This window comes from Babylonia areolata, chromosome 5 (assembly GCF_041734735.1).
Source record: "Babylonia areolata isolate BAREFJ2019XMU chromosome 5, ASM4173473v1, whole genome shotgun sequence".
Taxonomy (NCBI): domain Eukaryota; kingdom Metazoa; phylum Mollusca; class Gastropoda; order Neogastropoda; family Buccinidae; genus Babylonia; species Babylonia areolata.
The window spans coordinates 31261430-31285479 of record NC_134880.1 but is presented as its reverse complement, the minus strand read 5'-3'; the positions used below and the strand labels follow the sequence as shown (position 1 = coordinate 31285479).

Here is a 24050-nt window from a genome sequence, read left to right as displayed (position 1 = left end):
ACAAACATACATTTAAACACACACACCCCACATCACACACAAACACAACCTTTTGAGAGCACTCAGTAACTCTGCAGCCTTGTTCACAAGTAGACTCACATCAAAATACCCTATGGTCTGATTGCAAACAACACTTCTGGAAATTCCTGTCAAAACTGACATTCTGATCTGTCACCATCATGCTTTCTTAAATTCTCCCAGCACTGGAAATGCACAATTCATTTAACATATCCAATCAAATCAGTTATTCTAAACCATGTCAAAGTTAAATTTAAACAACCTGTGTCCCTTGATTTTTGGATATTGAGAGTAAAGTTTATAACTTGGTAGCCAGTGGTGCGCAAAGAGAAGAAAGAGCGTGGAACCAGACAGAAATAGCTGATGTTTGACTGGGTTTTGGAAATGAATATTCATTAAAGTATAATAATAAGGCTGAAGCAGATGTTAAATTGTGAAATGTGTGTGATGAGAACGCTCTGAAGTGGGGCGGAACACTAAACGTTCGCAATTACATGCTGCTCGAAATTAGGCATACCTACCCTATTTGTTTGAAGATTTGCAGACTGCATTCAAACAGGATATAATTTGCAGATAAAAAAAAAACCAAACAAACAAAAAACACAACCATATATATATATATATTGTACTTATATGGCACAAACTCCCCACAGATGGGTTCTAAGCGCCTCACATGAAACAGTACATATACAATAGTGCATCATACAAAATAAGAAAACACCCTACACACACACACACTGACACAACAAACGCCGACCCAAAAGCACACACACCACAGGGATACTTCAATGGAGGGGGATTCAAGGGGAGTGTAGAGGAGACAAAGAATTATGCTTCATCACATCCAAAGGCCATTTTGAACAGGTAGGTTTTCAGTTTTCTTTTAAAAGAAGAGAGAGTTGGTAAGTGCCGGAGATCCAGAGGAGGAGAATTCCAAAAAGAAGGTGCTTGATACTGAAAAGCCTTTTAAGCAAATGTCTTTGAAGGGACTCGAAGGAGCTTTTCTCCAGAAGACCTGAGAGAACGGGATGGAGTGTAAATATGGACAGAAGATGAGTAAGATGGCATTCAAACCGGATAAAAATATACAGCCAACAGCAGCACTCAAATATGTCTTGTGACTGAAACAAGTCAATCATTGCAGCATATTTAGGTCACTTGGTTTCCTTTATTTCAATGGGTTTTTTTTCAAAAAGATATATGTGCTTTCACACATATCTAGGTCAAGCTGGGAGACTGGATTTTATGTTTCAAGGTGTTACCTGCATAAGAATAGCACAGAACAGTGATAATAATGGAGAATTTTCATAACAGTGATAATAATGAAGAATTTTCATACAAAACTTTTTATATAACTACAAAAGAAAAAAACATGTCAGGCAAGGCCTTAGAGACTCACTTGTGATATTTAAAAAAAGATAAATTAAAAAAGTATAAAATAAATTTAACTAAAAAAAAAAAAAATTAAAATGTGTTCTGTATTTTATATTATAAAGCTTCTGGTTAAAAAAACCCAAACCAACAGCAAAAAACCATAAGCAGATTCGAACCCTGCATGTTTGGATGATAAGAAACAATCTTACATAGAGCGCTAACCTGTGTCTACAAATGACGTTCAAAAATAATATCATGTTGTTGATTTTTAGTGTGATAAATTGCTTGCAGTATTCAAGGTGATAATGCCATTTAAACATGTTATTTTTGTATATCTCGGGCATTTAAAAATTTCTTAAAAGTCCACAGTAAAGAAGATTTTAACACTGCCTCAAGCACACTGCAACATTTAGCCATTTTCTCGAGATCTGTGGAGATCCATGCTTGACATGTTTAGTTACACTCGCCAGCAAACTATGACAGGGTCCATTCAATTTCTCTTTCATTTTCATTCTAGTTAATTCTGTATTCATATGCAGTAAACAAATCAATGATGTAGTTAGTGTCAGTGTATGTGTTCTGTCCAGAATTTGTATTTCTTTTCTTTTCATTGCAAACAAGAAAAAAACAAGATCTGCACAGACCAACCTAGACAATGCTGACAAAACTCAGTGAAACGGTCAATTCAATTTTTCTTTTATGTTTATTCTAATCAGTTCAGTGCCCACATTCTTGTTCGCATTGGCAGTGAACATGTCAATTGAGTATTTAGTGTCACTATATGTATTCTGTCTAGAATTTGTATTTCTATTCTTTCAATTGCAAACAAGAAAAATGAGGTCATGCCATCTTCCTACCAAGCATAACCTATGTTCTGGAAACTGGGAAGTGGTAATATGGTGTTTTCAAATTCCAGAACAAGCTTCAACGAAATAAACTGTTAATGATTCAGAAATGCAGCTAAATTCAGGAGACTTACAACCTATTATTGGTATGACTGTAAAGATTTTTTCCCTACTATGTTTAAGCCAAATTTGGTATTGGCAGACAAAGTATTTCCAGAGAAAATGGCATTGTTAAAGTTTACCACAGACACACAGACACAGACACAGACACCACAAACACACACACACACACACAGACAACCGAACATCAGGTTATAACATAGTCTCACTTTGTTTACGCAAGTGAATATAAATATCAATGAGAATAGTATATACCAGAAACAATATAAGAATCATTAATACATAGATGATACATTGATACAATTTTACAAATCATCTCTTGCACACCATCATCCTCATACCCTCCTCCCTGTGTACACCCACAAACAGTAAGTGATAAGATGTTAAATTAAAGAATGAACACAAACACACACACATACAAGGGCAGATGTATGATATATAATGGTTTTTCAAACACTTCCATATGCCATGTGGAAACAGGTCACTGGAAGTTTTTTGAATGTAAATCAGTGTAATGTCCTATTTCAGTATTTATGTGGTGTGTTAGCTCAACCGAGTGCATGCATTGCTTCCTTTAGCATTAAGTATTTGTTCGAATGCAGTGACACTTCCTTAAGAAAAACTTAAACTGAATGTACTTTTTGATTCCTAATAATCAGAGGAAAACAACAATAAGACAGACAAAAAACAAAAAAACCCAAAAAAACCCAAACAACAACAACAACAAAAAACAAACAAAAAACAACAACAACAACAACAGAGGAACGTCTGTAAAAAAGACTAACATAAAGTGAACAGATGCTGAGCAGTCAAAATCACTCACTCTTTCTTTGAATTTGAGGTCTTCAACAAGTACTGAATTGTCTTTGGCAGAAGTCTCAATCTTGGCCAAGCGATCATTTTGAAGCTGCACACACACCAGTCCAACATGAACATTTTTAACAAATTAGAAAACAATTGTTTCCATTTCTTTTTTTATGTGTATGTATGACCATCTTTTCATTCAGTAGTCTGTAAATGTATGTTAAGGAGGAACTCTAAATAGGAGCAAATACATCAACTGACAGCATACTACTATATAGGGATTTTTTTTAACACAACATGCAGTATCAAACACACACACACACATACAAACACAAACATACACACACACAGTGTGGTATTCATGTAAACATGACAAATAAGTTCCTACTCAAAAGGTTTTCCTGTCCATTCTGCAATGAGTCAGTCCATTGTTTGTCTGTCTCTCCATCATCTCCCTCCTTCAACAGTTCCTTGAAGGACGGTTTTACCAAGGCCACTGTATCTTCTAACATGGCCATTCCAACATAGTATCTTTTTCTTAGCTGATGTCAGCATATCTTCATTTGTATTTGTATTTCTCTTTTTTTGGCACGACAGATTTCTCTGTGTGAAACTTGGGCTGCTCTCCCCAGGAAGAACATGTTGCAGCACTGAGAGAGCCACCCATTTTGGGGGGTATTTTTTTTCCTGTATGCAGTTTTAGTTGTTTTTCCTATCGAAGTGGATTTTTCTACAGAATTTTGCCAGGGGCAACCGTTTTGTTGCCGTGGGTTCTTTTACGTGCGCTAAGTGCATGCTGCACATGGAACCTCCGTTTATCATCTCATCCGACTGAGTAGCGTCCAGACCACCACTCAAGGTCTAGTGGAGGGGGAGAAAATATCAGCTGCAGAGCCGTGATTCAAACCAGTGCACTCAGATTCTCTCACTTCCTACGTGGACGTGTTACCTCTAGGCCATCACTCCACTTCATCCAGTGTGGACTTGATGGTTTGACACCACTTCTTCATTGCTTCTTCAGTCCCTGTCTAATGACTACAATGTCCCTCTTATGCCTCAGTGCTGAGGAAATAAAGGAGAACAAAGAAAGTAAAGGATTCAGAAATGGAAACAGACAGTGAGAAATATCTGGCAACATGGACGCGCGCGCGCGCACACACACACAAACACACACACAATGACACTGCTCGCCATTAGTAATCTGTTCTTGTTCTTCAGATCTGAAAGAGCAACAAGAGAAAGAGGTAAGCTTGTAAGATAATTTGTATACCTCTAGGGTTGCTTGGGCCTCTTTTAATTTATGCATCAACACAGTCCTTCTGGCTTCACTGTCTTCAAGCTGTGTCTGCAGATGGCGAAGTGGCTTTTCTTGTAACATTTCGGTCATTTCTTGTGTGGTTAGGCCATTCAAGCGTGATAACGAGCGAGATCGAGGCAAGCGTGAGGCTGTTGGAGAGAAATCTTCCAATTGATGACTTCTTGATTTGAAAGAGCTGCAAAATAAGTAGCAAAAAGAAACATAACTATTTTCCACAATATCAAGCCATTCTGAGCAAACAGTTTATACAGAGACAGATAGGAAGGAAAAAGCAGCAAATCTGGGAAACAGTGAAAAAGACTTTGGGAAGCAGGGACTTGGGTGTTGTAATTTTGAATTTTTCATCTAAAATATCTCTGTCTAAGCAAAAGTGACATACATTCAGCAACTAACTACTGATACATGTTAAAACCTCCTTCTAAATGAATGTGGCATGTACTTTAGATAATGTAAAAACCTCTTTCTACATGAATGTGGCATGCACTTTACCCCAGATGAAGGGCCCCAGGTAATAAAAAGAAAAAAAAATTAGCACAAAAACGTTTGAAGATACTGAAAGAAAGTGACTGTTTTTTGTGAAGGGAAATGAATGAGGATTCTGAATCTGGGCTATTTTCCAAATTATTTTGTTTGCAGATAACTATTCGGGCATTTCAAAGTGAAGATAATGATTTTTGTGCGACAAAAAGTCTATTTCCACCACTACAGTATGACATCCAAAATGATAATGATCAGAATACAATCAGGAATGGCATGCATGTAGTCTATTTATACCTGCAGATGAAAATAAAACAGATTATATGTCTGTGATAACAACTTTTGCAGACATATAAGTGAATAACTGTCCTGGCAATAACCGACATGTGTTCTATCAACATAAAGGGTTTGGTTTGATTTGAATTAACTTGGAGACCAAGCTCCAAGTGCTTTATAAACTCAGGGGATTTGCACAACAGGCTGCTGACTGATGACTGCCATTGGGTGCTCATCATTCATTTCCTGTGTCATTCAATCAGGTTTCAGGCATGCACACATTCATACTCAGACAGATATGTAACATTTTACATGTCTGTCCATTTTGCTTATCTAACCCACTATGTACGCAGCCATACTCCATTATCGGGGGTGTGCATGCTGGGCATGTTCTGGTTTCCATAACCCACCGAACGCTGACATGGATTACAGGATCTTTAACATGCATATTTTATCTTCTTCATGTGTATACACATCGAAGGGGGTTCAGGCACTTGTAGGTCTGCACATATGCTGATCTTGGAGATTGGAAAAATCTCCACCCTTTTCCCATCAGGTGCTGTTACCAAGATTTGAACCCAGGACCCTTAAAGTCCAATGCTTCAATCACTCAGCTACTGCACCCATCAAAAGTGTCAATCATATCCTCAGAAACTAGCTAAACAGTCAGACTTTATAACACCAAAGAACTTTCCCCTACTGAGGTATAAGCTTTTTGATGACACTCACTCAGTTCATGTTGCATGTGGGCTGACAAATATAATCTGTTGTACCCGCCAGTTTGCTTCCCCTGTGACCAAGTCTGTCTTCTGATCAGTGACAAGGACCATAAAAAAAAGTTCTTCCCATCTTTTGCACATTCAACCCTCGGATTTGTGAAAATCATGAATTGTTGGCTATTGTCCAAACCGCATCAATAATCACTGACAACAGTTCTCTGATGCCCAATAGCCATGCCCACTTCAATGCCCTCTGACTGGCCTAGGATCTATCATTTTACGTAACTCCTTTTCCTCTCCTCCTCCCCCACCCCCCCATACAACACAAAATGCCTGCCCATATCTCGGTCTGTTACTGTCATCTGCTCAAATCTGATGTCTGCTATGACAGATGAGAATGACCAATGGTTGAAAGTTGATGTCACTTTTATCACTGTCGTCATAATCTTTGTGCTCAAATGACTCATAAGACAAAAGAGATCCATCTCTATCGTTATACCTGTCCATAATCATTTCCACAGCCTGCAAGGTAGTATAAACCCACTGTCTGAGACCACTATCTTTGCCAGACAAAACTTAGATGCCTTTCTTTGCATATCAGCCTAGCTCCTTTTCCACACTTGCTTCTCATGGTCCTGTGAGCAAATAATTATCAAGAAGAAAGGGTCTTCCACCCTTACATATACATATACATACATTTTTATGACCCAGACAAATTCAGAGCATGTTCATGTTCACTGAACAAAACTCAAAGGAAAAATCGAAATAAGTGGAGGATGTCAGAGGCAGGACGTCAGCTGACATTTTGTAGGCACTGGACGGGTTAAAAGGGACACAAAGTTGTTGGGCTTTATGGGTTACATTAACAGATTTAGGTAGTTATGCCTTGTACTTTTTAAAGCAAGTAAATGTGAATGTTGAGAAAAAAACTATTTAAAAATGATGTTTCGAGTAGTCGTGGAGGCCACAATTTTGAAATGGTTGTGGCATCTCAAGTATGGAGACTCTCTTTTGCTTTTGGCTGACTTATGAAGAATAGTGAAACAAATTCGTTAAAAAATACTGTGCAAGGCCTTTGAAAAAAAAAAAAAGACAAAAAGACTGTAAGGTCTGTGTCGAGAAGGATTTTGGAATAGTTCAGTATAATTTTGAACCGGAGTTTACAGAAGAAGAGTTAAAAGAAGCTGCTGAAATGTCAACAACACAGACAGTTCAAAGTTGTGAGTGTCTGCCAGCTCCATCTTGCCCGCAGAAGGCACATGTTGTTCAGACAGTGATTTGACTGTCGCAGCTTTTTAAAATGATGAAAGTGATGGGTCTGCAGTTTAATTCATAAAACATCCATTATTTCTCACTATTGTTTTAAACTAACCAGTCCTAGAAGTTGGCTTTGAGCACAATACATGTGACATCACAAATGACCTCTTTCTGTTTCCATTCTAGAGTGCCAAGCACAATATAGCAACATCCAGTGTTACTCCTGGCTGACAGCTTAAATCAATATAACTGCTTTAATGCTCTCTTCAACATCTTCCTGGAGAGGATCATGACTGACACACGTGAACACCATGAAGGAAGAGTCAGCATTTTGTGTTTTCCCATTGACATTGACAGATTGGCAGGGAATGAAGATGAACTTGTGAACAATGGGCACAATAGCCGAGTAGTTAAAGTGTTGGACTTTCAATCTGAGGGTCCCGGGTTCGAATCTCAGTGACGGCACTTGGTGGGTAAAGGGTGGAGGTTTTTCTGATCTCCCAGATCAACATACATGCAGACCTGCTAGTGCCTCAAGCCCCTTTGTGTGTGTACGCAGCAGAAAATCAAATATGCACATTAAAGATGCTGTAATCCATGTCAGCGTTCAGTGGGTTATGGAAACAAGAACATACCCAGCATGCATACCCCCGGAAGCAGAGTATGGCTGCCTATATGGTGGGGTAAAAACGGTCATACACATAAAAGCCCACTCATGTACACATGAGTCAACTTGGGAGTTGCAGCCCACGAACACAGAAGAAGAAGAAAAACTTGTGAATGGTGGAAAACCTTGACAAAACTTTTACAGCTTATGGCACAGAGATCAGCGCAAAAAGGACCAAACTGATGACCAACCACTCCAATGGCATCAGCACTGATATCAGAGTCAATGGTGAAAAACTGGAAACCATCAAAAACTTCAAGTATTTCAGAGCAATCATTTCAGACGAAGGATCCAAGCCAGAAATACTCTCAAGGATAGCTCAGACAACAACAGCATAGACAAAACTGAGGCCCATCTGGAATGAAAGCAACATCAGCTCAGCTCAAAGATCAGACAGATGCATTCCCTTGTCATTTCTATATGCCTGAGAGACATGAACCTTGACAGCTGAACTAAAGAATAAGATACAGGCCTTACAGATGAAATGCTTCCTTCTAGAAGATCCTTGGTATTACATACAGGGACCACATCACAAATGATGAAGTGTGTAGAAGAGTCAAACAAGCTATTGGGCCACTTAATGATCTACTGACCACTGTAAAGAAAAGGAAATAGAAGTGATATGGCCATGTCTCACGTTAATCAGGACTGGCCAAGACATTCTGCAGGGAACAGTGCAGAGAGCAAGAAGAGGCAGGCAGAAGAAGAGATGGGAGGCCAACATCTCAGAATGGACAGGTCTGACCGTGAGTCAGACAGTTGGAAGAACAATAACTGTGAGAAATGGAAGAGACTGGCTGCCAAATGTGTAGTGCCACCAAGGTCTATGAGACTACAGGACAGACAGATAAAACTGCTGTAATGCACAGATATTTTCAGTTTAATACACGGCCCTGTAATCATTTACCCATTAGCCAGGTTTTTATAGCATGATGCTATTTCACTTCATGTCCCCTTTAAATAATCCAAAACCTCTTTCTACATGAATGTGGCATGCACTTTAAAAGATGTGTAAACTTTTTTCTACATGTATGTGGTATGCACTTGAAACAACTTAAGACATCATAAATAGTCTAGTAATTCTGTGAGAAAAAGTGGCCGAACCTCAAAATAATTGCAAGAAAACGTTTTTTTGGCTCTACGTGTTCAGAATGTTTCGCTCTATCACCCGTAAAAAATTGAAGATAATCGAACGTCAGATAAGATCAGGAAAATTAAATAAAGAAAAATAAATAGGCTGAGATGGAAGAAAAAGCACACCATACTTTCTTGCTGCCGCAGCTTGTCATTCGCGCCTTGTCAAGTCGGGTTCTGCGGGCAGGCCTGGTTCCTCCCCGCGCTTTCTCACTCCGTGCAGTGAAACCTGTTTCGTACTTCCCTGACCGTAGTGAATGTTTTGCGTTGATTTGTTGGCAATTAGTGATTCCGGAATAATAAAACATACTTATAACTGTCAATTGAATCAGTTACTGAACTGTTATAACAGTTATCTTGTTCCCAATTTGCATCTAGACAGACAGCACGAAAGTGGCGTTGAAGAAAGGTTTACATGTTGCCTTCGCAAAATGTGGTGTTGAAGTATGGTGAACCATGCGCTTAAAAAAATATTTTACTGAAGAAATTACAATATTCAACTTTCTTAAGTAATTGTATGTAAAATGGAAACGGACGGTCATCAAGGCACTTGTGTGATCTGAAGTGACGACAAGCCATTATCTGGGTTCTAAAAACATTGATTTATTTTGTTTGTTTGTTTCTATTTATGTATCTATCAATTTACTTATTCATCTATTTGTTTTATTTTTAGTTTGTTAGTTACACATTTATCATTCAGTTTATTTTTATTTATTCATTTATCTATCTAATTATGAACTGTCTTGTTTGTTTCATTTGATCTATTATTATTATCTTCTGTCGTGGGGGTATTTCAAACAAGTGTGTGTGTGTGTGTGTGTGTGTGTGTGTGTGTGTGTGTGTGTGTGTGTGTGTGTGTGTGTGTCTCTGTGTGTGTAAGAAAGAGAGAGAGAGAGAGAGAGAGAGAGAGGCAAAACATTATTTTGAATTTGAAAGCAAAATATCACCAAATGTGGATATACGCACTCTCACACACACGCGCGCGCAATATGTGTCATTCATGTAGATGTTTTGTCCACTGTGACCTGGAAACGTGGAATTCATACATGAGATGTTGTCTGTTCTAATGGATTCATTTATGTCAGATTTATATATATATATATATATAAATCCAATTAATATAATCCTATGTTTGATCGTGACCTGGTCTCCATTTGACCTTAAGCTGGTCCTCTTTTCAGCAGTAATAAGTACAGTATCAAAAGAAATCAAACCATACAAGAAGAACATCGATCCTGACAGTCTGTGCAAATTGTTAACGTGAAAGGCAATGTGTAAGCAGAGCGACTTATTCACACAAAGCTGTCTTTATGCGTCGTAAGGTTGCATTTTTAAAATATACACTTACATTTTGCAGACATTCTTCACCAATAAGTATAGATGCAAGTCTGGAAAAAAAAACCCAACATATTGCGATTATTTTGGGATTAGACCACTTTTTATCATAGAATTACTGGACTAATTCATAATAATGTCCATCCTCACAAAGGCTTCCCTCTCAGTGTTGTTCTTCAGCGGTTGTCACCTGTGCTGATTTCGAATAATGTATTCCATGACACTCTCCACATGCTAGCGAGCAGTCAAAACCTTGTTTTCTGCAGGTACACCTTTTTGTCACAGTCACACTCGCAATCACAGCGGATAATGCACAGAAGCTTGGGAGGAGCAGGAGGCAAGTGTGCTGTGCAAGGCGGCACCATCTGGTTGTCAACAATCTTCCAGCCCCATTGTCCCGGCACAAGTGTGTCATTTCCAGTCCACTGTTGGACTTGCAGATATGTCCTCAAACTGTGGTATTTGGTAGCAGAGGACGTTGGGGGCAGAGAGTGAACTTGTATGAATGTTGTCCCAGACGCTACCTTTGAACAGAACATCATGTATCTAATCTTGTCAAGGGTGGACGCTGTCTTCCTATCATACAGAGACAAGAGCATCTGCTCAGCAGCAGCAACAATCTCGTCTTTCTCTAAGTTCTTCAGGAATGTCTCTGCCAGTTCACAAAGTCGTTCTGAGCTCAGAAATTTCTGGAAACCTGTCCGTCTGCCAGTTCCAAAAGCTTGGGACGTTGTGTCACAACCTATGGCTGCATGGATGACAGGCAAGATATGACATAAGCTGTTAAGTGAACTCTGAAACTGCTTGATGTTCCAGCACCTGAACGGCTTTCTACTTTTCTTGAGAAAGACTTCCTCTGAATCACTATTGAAACGGCAGACCAAAAGGACTAAAAGATCTGTGTCATCGTCAACAACCACTGTCTCTTTGCCTTTTGCACTTTCCTGAACCTCAGCAACAATCATGCAGTCAGCATCTCCTTCAGAACAGAAAGTCACGCATCCGTTGTTCCGCAGCTTACAAGAAAGCAAGTCAATAAAACATTGCTTGTTTTTATGATTGGCCAGAAACAGGTCTTTCCCGATATGCAGGGTCATGTCTGGTGTAAACTGAACCTCAGTGGACGACTTTCCCTCAGTTCTGCACATATATGTGACGTCTTTTGTGCTTGGGCCACTTGTATAGCCATCACAGGCTTCTTGTACTTCTGTCGCTCATGTCTGACGTAAGTTTCAATGATGGAAATGTAAGTTGAGCCACGAGACCAGGGATTTTTTTAGAAGTGCCTCTCCATGCAGAACAAACGCACGTCACCAAGAAAGGCACTCTCTGGCATGGGTTTGGAAACTCTCTTCCAGATCCCATCAGCAAGAAGGGCTTTATTTCCTTGACGAAGAAAAATAGAAGACTTAGAAAGAGTTGATGGGTGACTCGACAGCTCATATCTGAACACCTCACTCTTGTCCTCGTATTTACTGCCTGCGGCTGAAACCAGGCGCTGAAACAGAAGTTGAGGTTCGATAGCCACCACTTCTGCGTCGATCTTGACAGTGTTTATGGAGGCCATCTTAACAGCCTGTTCTGACCTAAAGGTGTATTCCGTAGCTTTGTGGCTTTCCATCTTCAAGATTTTATTTCCCACTTAGTTTGCCTTGTGTGCATCCACCTTGGTGTTTCAACCATACCTGTGGCTGTATTCTTCAAAACAGGACCAGCAATGAAGGGATCTCTCTCTTCCAGGAGAGCAAGGATGACCATCATGTCGTGACCATCCTGCCTCTTTCTGGCAATGCTGATGTCTTTGTGCTGTTCACTTGAAAAAGACAACCCGGTGATGTTCTGAATGGACGTATTGATGTCAGCACAAGTGGGCATTGATAGAAGCCATGCTGCACGTTGGGATTCTGACATTCCACGATCACGTGTCATCCCCCCTGTTGATTTGATGCTTCTCATCAACACTTGCTCAATAAAAGATCGACAGAAAGACCAGCCAAGTAGCCATCACTTCTGTGGAAAATATGATGACCTTGAAATTTGTTGTTCATGTCAGGGTTGGTTTGTTCAAGTTGCACCATATCTTGTAGGTACAGCTGGATTGACTTTGTGTACAGACTGTGACCAGCTGAAGCAAGAAAAGGTATCATCTCCAGCAATGTACGCAGGTGAAGATGCCAGTTTCCCGTCCTCTCTGCATTCAGAAAACATCGTAAAATATCTATGAGATGATTGTATTGCAACCACGAGGCAGCTGTGGGGTGTTGTTTTAGCTCCTCCTTCTTTGCATCCAACTTGTCAGAAATTGTGGAGATAAGATGCGTGTTTGCCTCAAGGTCATGAGCTACAAGTTTGCCCTCCATGAGAGAAATTATACAAAGCCAGTCCATGATCAAGATCTTCATCTAACATTGGTTCGGTGAAGTCCGTGTGATCTGTAGCATTTGATTTGAAAGTGTCAATTGAATTTTGAAGTTCATTTTGAACTTGTTGATCCACTTGTTCCAAATGAAGGTCTTCTGGAACAAGATCTAGGTTCTGTGTAGTTGGCAGCTTGACTCCACATGTTTTAGCAGTCACGAGTGCGTTTAAGCAAAGAGTCCACTAAAATGTCCCCTTCCTGCTCGTGTCACTGCTTTTCCTTGCGTCATGTGCATGACAGCGTTTGGAGAGAAGGGCAATTCCAGAACCTTTAACCTCTTGCAACCCACTGCCCTCCATCAACCGTCCAATGCAGCCTCAGAAGCTCATTTCAGCATGGAAAGCACCAAGGCGCAGCACCATCGACTTATATAACTGGCAGGAGGCTCATTAGCAAGATGTCAGTGGCTTTCCATCAGAGTGGTTGATCCAGAGTCAGGACAGGTGTTCAGTTGTGTCGTGTGGCCTGTTTTGTGATGAAATGTATGGTAGAGTAGAGACAGGCCATGTCACTTGGACTGAGGTCGATTATGGGCAGGAAGCCAGAGATGCCACAGTGACTGCCCATGTGAACAGCTTGCATCATACCTGACCAACCAGGCCCCCCTCTCTCTTTCTTCTGTTGCAACGTTCTGTTTATACACAGATATGCATCGTGCGTTAAAATCACACTGACTAGCTTTTCTGTACGCTGTCAGTTGAAATTCGTTTGTTTTCTGGCATATACATTTATGTAATACCTTGTTTTTCTTTTTGCCTTTCCTCAAGTTCTTTTTTTTTCCATAAAATTGGGGTAGTACGTAAGAAAGGTCTTCCTGTGCTTGTTCTTTTCCTTCAGTAAACAAGATTCCTTCTGTTAGTTCTCTCTCTCTCTCTCCTCTTTCTCTTCTTCCTCTTCTCAATACCGTCCCTCTCCTTCCTAAACCCTCCCTCGCCCTTCTGCCTTCCTAGCGCACGCGCGCGCGCACACACACACACACATGCACACACACGCACACACACACTTTCACAGTCAGTAGTTAAATGGAGATAAACAACAACCAAACAAAACAAAAAAAACACAAAGCAAACAAACAAAAGAAAACAATAAAAGCTAAGCCTTGAAGACAGTGCTTAAGGAAATAAATAAATGAATACATATGAAATAAACACTGATGGGAACGAAAGCCCACAAACTTACTATAAAAAATGTTATTATCACCTTTGCAGCCCTTTTCCGATAGTACAGAAAATGTTTTGTCAACACTGCATGGGTGTTTGCAAACCACACATGTGTCTTGATATTCGTCTATTTCCATTTTGCAAAGAAATCTCAAAAAAGAAAATCTTTAAATTTTCAGTGAAAGAAACTTTATTAAGCGCATGGTTTACCATACTCTGACTTCACACACGCGAAAACGGAGGAATCGCGCGAACCTGTCTACCCCTATGCCACTGCCATGCAGTCTGTGCTGGCACACTTTAAGATCATGATAACTGTGATTATATTTTAGTAACAGTCTAATTTGACTGTTGTAAGTACACTTGCTTTCTCGGAAACATTACTTAACAATGAAGCAATGTAAAATCATGTATGATATTCAGTACGCTCAACAGAGAAGCATAAGATACAGTGGTAGGCAGGTTCCGCTGCGCGGACGAAATGCCGGAGAAGCGTAGTACTTAACAGGCCCATCCCCGTTGTGGCATCCTTGACAAGGTGTCAGTGACGTGACCCAGTTGAGAGTTTCAGACTCAAATATGGTGTTCTGTTCGCGCCATCTCCTTGTATTTATTTTTCTTTATTTAATTTTCCTGCTTTTATCTGACATTCGATTTTCTTCGATTTTTTACAGGTGATAGTGTGAAAAACCCTGAATACATAGAACCAAAAAAACCTTTTCTTGCAATTTTTTTGAGGTATTTTCGTAATTTTCTTAGACTAAAATCTCTTTGAACATGAATGTGACACATCCTAGCTAAATATATGCAATGGTCTTTTACTACATGAATATAACATGCACATTTTACAAATAATTTCACACTAAATATAATAACTCATTCTATGCAAATGTACACACTTTAAACAAACATTTCCCCCTAAGAAACAAACATATTTCTAACAGGAGCATTTGAATAAAGTTTTATCTATTCAATTAAGTCATGTAACAAATCACTCTTCCAAGCATACATTTTTGTGTCAAAATCTATAAAGCCACATCCAAAAAACAACCAAACAGCAGAAGAACATAACAGACAAGAGAAACCAAAACCAACAATAACAGCTGTTTGGCACTAAGATCCGACCCATGAGATGTGTACCCACACCCATATACTGATTCACTGACCCAAAGCCACTGTCCGTGTCTGGGAAGACCAAGGACAAGTCATGGAGGGCCTTGATAGGGGCACGGGGACTGGCCCTGCCTGGGGATAAGTCGTAGTCCATCAGTCCTGAGTGATGCATCCTGTCCAGGTCACCATTCACCTCCTGCCCCAGTGCCAGGTCCTCCACCTGCAACAACACAGCCACATGACATGGAAACATATGTCACAAAACAACCACATCCCAATGAAACACCTGCCACAACACATCCAATGGAAACACCTGCAATAACACATCCCATGGAAACAACTACCAACACACATCTACACCCCGCAGAAACACCAGCCAACATCACATACACATCCCATGAAAACAGCTGGCGCAACACATCATCCCATTAAAACACCTGCTACAACATCCACATCCTATGGAAACATCTGCCAACAACACACCAACATCCCATGAAATCACCAGCCACAGCACATCATCCATGAAAACACCTGCTACAACACATCCACATCCTATGAAAAAATCTGCCAACAACACATCAACAGTTCGTTTCTGTTCAGTTGCTCATGGAGGCATCACTGTGTTCGGACAACAACATTCAATGGTAACACTGCCAAAAACACAACATCACACGGAAACACCTGCCAACATCACATCCACATTCCATGAAAACATCTGTCAACATCACATCAACATCCCATGGAAACACCTGCCAGCAACATATCAACATTTGATGAAAGCACCTGCTAACAACACATCACATGGAAACACCTACCAAAACACATCGACATTTGATGGAAACACCTGCCAACAACACACCGACAATTGGTGGAAACAACTGCCAACAACACACCAACAATTGATGGAAACAACTGCCAACAACACACCAACAATTGATGGAAACAACTGCCAACAACACACCAACAATTGATGGAAACACCTACCAACAACATAACACAACATGGAAACATCTGCCAGCATCACATCGGCATCCCATGGAAAAACCTGCTGACAACACATCCACATCTGATGGAGTCATGTGTCACAGCACATCCACATCCTATGGAAACATCTGCCAGGATCACATCAACAGTTCAGTTCAGTTCAGTTGCTCGTGGAGGCATCACTGCATTCAGACAAATCCATGTATGCTACACCAAATCTGCCAAGCAGATGCCTGACCTGTTGAAAAGGGGGAACTGATAGATAAAAACTGTTTAGTATTTTCAAACCTCGAGCCATTTATGCAATGTTGGCTGCAACGACATTCTCAATTTGTGTGTGTGTGTGTGTGTGTGTGTGTGTGTGTGTGTGTGTGTGTGTGTGTGTGTGCATGGATGTGTGTATATGTTTGTGTTTGTGCACATGAATGTGCATATGTATGTGTGTCTCTGCGTGTGCATATGTGTGTGTTTGAGTGGGTGCTGTGTCAGTGTGTGTGTCTGAGACAGATATTGATATACAGATGTAGATAGCTTTAAGTCCAATATTTTACATTACAAAAACAAATGGATCAATGAAACTAGGCTCTCAGCCATCAAGGATAATCTATCCATTTCTTTTTTTTTCTTTTTATACAAAAAAAATATTTTTCAGAACAGACAATTTGTTTTTGGACAATGGATAAGTGAGTCACAGTTGTTTATTTTCCATAAGGACATTTTATATTTTTGCTGTATTTTGTACACATGGTGTTAAATAAAATCTACGGACCAAAGATAAGTGAATAACAGTTATTTATTTTCACCAAGGACATTTTTTGTTTTTGCTGTATTTTGAACAAAGGCCGTTAAAATAAAATCACGGACCAAAGATAAGTGAGTCACAGTTGTTTAATTTTTACATGGGCATTTTATTTTTTTGCTGCATTTTGTACGTTACAACGTAATAATTATATGGACCAAACTGGTGGTATGTCTGGAATAAAAAAGGGGAACTGAGTGATAAGAACTGTTTAATTTTCAAACCTCAAGCCATATATGTAATGTTGCCTACAATGACACTCTAAATTTGTGTGAGTGTGTGTGTGTGTGCGTGCGTTTGTGTGTGTGTCTTTGTACATGCATGTGTGTATGTGTGTGTGCATATATGTGTTTGCATGTGCACCTGTGTGTGTATGTGACTGAGACAAATATTGAGATAGAGATGTAGACAGTTTAACTCTCTCCATACGAACGGCGAAAGAGACGACGTTAACTCTTTCCGGACGAAGGAATGCTCACGCATTCCTACACAAAACGTATTCGGTTTCGGACGAAGGAATGGAATAGCATTCTCCGAAAGTAAAATTCCATCATGCGCTGTACACGTGATTTTGTGATAAGCCAAGCAGAGTGCGCTATTCTGGGTCACTCCACAATCGAATGGTATGATTGGTCAGCCTGGGATGTGTGGCCCGTCTCGCACACACGCTGACAAAGTCACTGACCGGTCATCTGCTCGCGTGCCAGCCTGTTAGCAAAGCGGGCTCTTCTCAGAATGTTGTGAAGCGAACAAGGCAGTGAGGGCAACATTTTAGGGTTGCTGAAGTACTTGAAATGCTACAAACTGAAGGGTCGGACATTGAAGAGGTGGATGATGACGAAGAAGAAAGCGAATTTAATGCAGAAAGCGAGCATGGGTATGGTGATTCGGGATGAAAAAATGGCAGTATTTTCTACATATGGCAAAACTGTAAAAATAAGATGAGAAATTTGATTTTTTTATATGTAATAGCTCAACACGTAATAAACCAGTTCTGAAAGTTTCATTTTCTTACACAGTATTTTGTATTTTTTGTAATTTTTTTCCAAACCCTTACAAATGGGCCGTCTGTGGGGAAAAGCAAGGGAGAAAACTTGTCGTCCCGAGTGAGTTAACTGCGTTTCTCCCCAATTACCACCATCAAAATATTACAAGCGGAAGGCTTTTATACTGAAGAGGTGAATGTTGACAAAGAATACCACAATTCTGACGACGGAAGCTAAAGGTTGGATCACTGAGACACCCACTGGACATCCGAGGGGTCTGTGTAGAGGAGAAGAGAGGACTGGCCGTACTGAGTGAGTTAAAATGCATTCTTTTACATAATCAAAATAAATGGATCAATCAAACTGGGCTCTCAATCAACCATCAAGGCTAATTAATCTGTTTCTTTTTTCTTTCTTTTTTATAATCTGTTTTAGAGTAGGCAAATTTTTTTTGGACAATGGATAAGTGAGTCACAGTTGTTTACTTTCCTCAAGGGCATTTTATGTTTTTGCTGTATTTTCTGCGATGAGCTTTGGAATGAAAGCTATGGATCAAACTGGTGATATATCTTGAATGAAAAGAGGGAACTGCAAACTATTTTCCAACCTCAAGCCATTTATGCAATGTTGTCTGTGATGACACTCTAAATTTTGTGTGTGCGTGCGTGTGCGTGTTCATGTATGTGTCTGCGTATGCTTTTGTGAATGTCTAAAGAAATCAACACAAAAACTACATGGAGTATGCATGAAGTTGAAGAAGTATGAAAAGTTTCCTTGAATGTTTTTGGAAACTCAGTGCAAATCATTAAGTTAACATTTTCTTTCTTTCTGTTTTTCAAGACCCCCACCACACCAACAAACATACACCCAACCACACACACCCACCTACCCCTCCCCTAACCTCAACCCCCTTCCACACACACACACGCATGCACGCACGCACACACACACACACGCACACATATGCATATATACACATATATAGAGAGAAGATCTGCATGCCAACACAACCCTCCGCTCTGCCGCTCTTTCTATAGGCACACCCACTCCCCAAATTCCAGACCCTGTGTAAGGCTGCTAATGAAAGACTGGCATGCAAACCAAGGGGGGAAAAGTGGAGGATCCAGACCTAAATCACAGCACTGGCATTACCACCTTCACCCACACACCCCAGCACCCCCTAAAAGGTAAGAAAACAATGTGGAGCTGTTCATTACTTGTTGCCTGTGCAGGGTAGATCAGAGAAGTGATAACATTCAGAGGGGATTTGTGCACCCTAAAAAAAAAGCCCCCTGTTAAGACAAACCCCCTCCACTTGACTGCCACTCTTTCACCCCCTTAATTCCTTGCGGCTGGTAGTCACTATTCAACATGCAGGCTGGATCCACTGTTTCATGGGACTTTCAATGAATGATTGTCCTCACGTATAATCCTCAAGAATTCATGGCAGAAAGTGTTACTGATGAGTTACAAAAAGTCCAAAGAATGGCTGTTTGCAGATATCAGCCTATATCATAAAAAAAGAGAAGTAAATAACATATCTGTTGTTAATAAGGAAAAAAATGGAACAGTTACAAGCAATCATCCTTAACTTGAAGATTATCATTAACAGAAATAATCTTCCAATGCACAATATTGCCAAAAACATGCAAAATACTTCTTTTTCACACACACACACACACACACACACACACACACACACACAAAGAGAGAGAACTCAAAACATTTTTTATTCAATGATTAAGATTTTAGGCATGGCCTAATCTTCCAATCTCTCCAAGAGAGAGAGAGAGAGAGAGAAAGAGAGAGAGAGAGAGAGAGGAGAAAGAGAATCCTGCTTTCCAGCATCAATAAATTTAGCAAACTGGATACTTTATACTGTTTTCCCATCTGGTACTTGCACCTAAAAAGGACAAATAGAAACATGCAACAGCTTTTTCATAAGAGCATTCTGTGTGCAACTCTTATGAATGTCCATAAACAAAGATTTGCCCCATAGAGGGGGGAGGGGGGTAAGGCCACAAACATTTTACAGCTCCATGAAGATGTTGTACCAAGTTGTACCTTCAGATACTATTTTTCAATTCCCAGAGGAAATAAATATCTTAAACTTGATTTATCTTTTATATGGATTGAACATGATATGAGCGAACTTGTCTTTTTAACATTATCTTAATTGATCTTTTAACATTAGTTTGGTTTTTCTTTGACTGTACAAAAGAAATGAAGCATTATCTGCAGTAAAATTGTGGTTGGATAGGCATAAAATATGATTTGATTTGATTTGGGTTAAGGATTACAAAAATTCTTCAACTATACAGTTCAGAAAGCCACAGAACAAACAAACATGCCCCCTTGACCCTGTTCAACCAACTTCCCCCTACCTCGTCCACCAACCCCCCACCCCCATCACAAAAAAAAAACGTGGGTCTCATTGGTTTGGGAGTCACCCGTAAAGATTTCCTGAATATTGGTAGCTAAACCAGATTTAAAAGAAAAGAAAAGAAAAAATATTCACCCCCCCCCCCCCCCCCAAAAAAAAAGGAAGAAAAAGGAGAATAAAATAACACACACACATACATACATTTGTAATTTCAAGCCAGTAAGATGGTTTGTGTTGACAAAAGTCAGAAAAAGAAGTCCAGCATTTTCTGCAATTTACAAGTGAGGAAGAATATGGGTTTGGTCTGAGGACTTCAAGCACTAAACAGAGAACTGAGAAGGGTGCACAGGGGTGGGGTGTGTGTGCACATTTCTGTTTTTATCTGATCTACACAAGAATGCATGCATTGTCAGCCTCGTCAGTTTATCTATAAGAATTGTCCACTTTTTTGATTTTCTTTCCTCCACATGTTGACTATAAGAAAACTGATGAAAAGTAAACAAAACAAAACAACACAGCTCAGAAATATAATATTACACCCCTATCCTAGCGCTTGAGTACCCCAGCCCTTCTACATAGTTGGAGGAGAGCAGAGAAGCTTGCAGCCAGTGTGTTCAGACCCGTTCAAGTGACCAGATCGATATTCCTGGCTTAGTCATGTCTGTAAGGCCCAGAGAGGATCAGGGAGCATGCCTGGCCAAGCTTGGTGGAAATCAGTGATTGGTAATCATTGATGTCTGGTCGCTGGCATCTTGAGAGAGAGGGGGAGAGAGAGAGAGAGAGAGAGAGAGAGAGAGAGAGAGAGAGAGAATGTGAATGGTTTATTTATCTGGTCATGGCCCCTCATGAAAGGGTAAGTGAACAAATACCAGTACAAAATATTCAAGAACATTTTTCAACAAAATAATACTAGAAATGCGAAACAATAGTTCATGACAAACCGCGAGGTTACAATTTCTGTTAGTCTGAATGCTTCATATAAGAAACATGATAGATTATGTATGTCGTGTTGTCTAGTGCATGACTGACGACATTAGAAAACTTAGTTTAAAGGTGCATGTATATTGGTAGTACTTGGTAGAAAAATATAAACTTTAGTCTAATTTCAGTAAGGGCTGGACAGCACAAAACAAAATGTAGTTCATCTTCCTTGAGAGTTTTAAATAATGGACAAATCAAATCTTTATCATTATGTTCTCTGTATTTTTAATAACTTACAGCCAGATCGTATACACCCAACCTAAATTCTGTCATTACAAATCATAGATGTTTATCTATATTAAATATCAAATATTGTTTATATCTTGTGTATTGCAAAAACTTCTAAACATGTTAAATCCTTCACTGCCAAGAATATGATCATGCCAATGCAGCAATCGACAATCAATCAGATGCTGTCTAAAAACACTAATAAATCTTACATTACAAACATCCTGGTTCAGCCAAACATCACCAATATCATACTCAACCAACCAAACACGTATATCTGATACCCAGTTCTTTTTCCCTCTACTATCATGAGTAAAACAACATTCTGTATGCTTTACTAGGTAACCGAGATTATTCCATTTCTAACAACTTAAGCTAGTATTGAATACACTGAACAGCAGAATTTCAATAAACGGGGTACCTGTTTGTTTCCCCATATATCAAATCACTAGGGGTACATATATCCACACCAAGAAATTTCTTGATGGCAAACAAATGACAGATTAACAATGAAGAGCAGCTCTGCTCAGTCCCCACAACTGCAAGATGGGCTACACCTAACAATAAAACAATTTCACAAATAATTTGAAAGAAGTATTATCCAATGAAGATACTTTTCTCATAATGCATATCAAAGCACTCTTTGCTCTACCTGCAAACAATAGCAAAACTTAAACATTTGGAAAACAATATCCCTAAATATTTGTAAACATTAACAACAGGCACTGTCCATCATAAATCCACCTTTCTCTTACACATAAAAATTCCCCATTTCGAAAAACAATATTACTTTTCATCATAACTTTTAAATGAAGTGAAAATGCTGTGTTTTGCAGATTATTTATTTGAGTGTGTAGCCCAATGACATTTTCTGACAATAAAACAATATCATAAAACAAACAATTCAAAAGCTTCATATGAAAAAGTGGCACCATGTCTTTGATTACTGATCACTTCTAAAGCCAGTTTGTTTAAGAACAATGAAAATAATATTGGCTGCAACACCAGCTGTACAATTTATGTAATCTGTTAATTGAGCATCCCACCTAATCCTACATTTAACACTATCATACATACTCTTAAAACAGTTACATAATTCACCTTTCACACCATATCATAGTACAATGGCCAGAGCAAGTTCCTGTTTATGGAATCAAATGCCTTTTCAAAGTCTGTAAAAGCTACATACAATTTTCTATTAAAGAACGGTCTCTGTATCAGCTAACATGGTAAACATATGATCAATAATTGAACTGCAATCTACCATAAGTAACTGTACTAAATAATTGGCTGTTAATGTCACTTAAAGTGATAACTTTGTAATTATTTTGATTATTTGTGTTGCCCTTATTTAATAATGACATGACAATAGATTCTATCAAGTTTTGAGGAAAGACACCATTGTCAAACAGGATTTTAAACAGCTTCAGAAAGTAGAAAGATCTGAACAACTGAGAGAGAGAGAGAGAACACTGAACACACTGAACACTTTAATGTCAATAGCTTTACAGCCCTAATGACATGGGGGTTCATAATACAAATAACAACATGCATCAATAGTAATATTGATGAAAACTAAATCCAAAACGAAATCCATCAATCTGTGAAACTAAGTGCAGTTCGACCATCCATTCAAAGTAATGTGATGTAGAGAGAAATAAAAAACAACATATATAAATGTATAACATAAATATTTTCCATATGAGAATGACAACACAGATTTCAATTTTCACAATGAACAACACCTCATACTATTTTATTGTTGTTTTTTTCGTCGCATGTTATTTGCTTCAACGATATATTTTGCAAGTGACTGTAGTGATGTTTCTTGATTTAGATTAAGCACTCCAAAAATATCTTCTTTCTTCGCTAAATTTGTTTTAAATACAACACATTTTTTCTCAAATATCATCATAAGCTTTGCAACTAAACAAAAAATGTAACTCATCCTCCCTTAAATGACCGCACATTGGACAAGGGGAGAGTAATGAGAGCTCAGTTTGAAACCATTTTTTATATGCATTTAACCCAGTTGTTCTCGATCTAAATCTGGCGAGACTTGTTCGATGCCACTTGTTTGTCACGACTGTGATATATTTTTCTGTTTGAAATATACTTTTGAAACTATAAAACCATCTTTATTTCTCAGTACTTTCCATTTTACAGTGCCAGTTTTGTTTATATGAAGCAATTTGCCTATCTCTGAATTCTGAAACAAATCTTTCTTCACATCCAACTCCCTGACACATCCACACAATCCCAAATCCATTTACAGTCAATGTCTTCTTTACAAGATATACCCAGTTTTCCTTCCCTCTCTCATGTTCATTTACTAACATTTCATACGCCTGCTTACATAATCTCGATGTGGGTAGCCTTATCAATTTTAACAAATATTTTATACATTTCACACATGATTTAATATATAATGGGTATCTACCACTTTCTCCATATAATACAGTATCTGAAGCATGTAACGGAACATTAAGAAACGTTTAATAGCTAATGTATGTACTTTTTCTAAATCCTTGATATCAGAAAGTCCCCAAATTTCGGCACCGTATGTTATCATTGGTTCTATTTGAGTATCAAAAACTTTCCAAAATATGTACGAATCTATTGAGCCTAATTTACGTAAACACCTTAAGATTTC

General features: G+C 39.0%; 1 protein-coding gene across 7 annotated transcripts in view; it reads right to left on the bottom strand.

Moving 5' to 3' along the window:
* Window positions 1–24050, bottom strand: part of LOC143282022 (uncharacterized) — a 231484-nt gene that overhangs the window by 150852 nt on the left and 56582 nt on the right. For all 7 annotated transcript variants that reach the window (XM_076587446.1, XM_076587445.1, XM_076587443.1 and 4 more), the window contains 3 exons: window positions 15090–15256; window positions 4432–4654; window positions 3181–3264 (listed from right to left, as the gene is read on the bottom strand). In XM_076587446.1, coding sequence (XP_076443561.1) covers window positions 3181–3264; window positions 4432–4654; window positions 15090–15256 — 474 coding nt within the window. The remainder of the gene's footprint in view (window positions 1–3180; window positions 3265–4431; window positions 4655–15089; window positions 15257–24050) is intronic.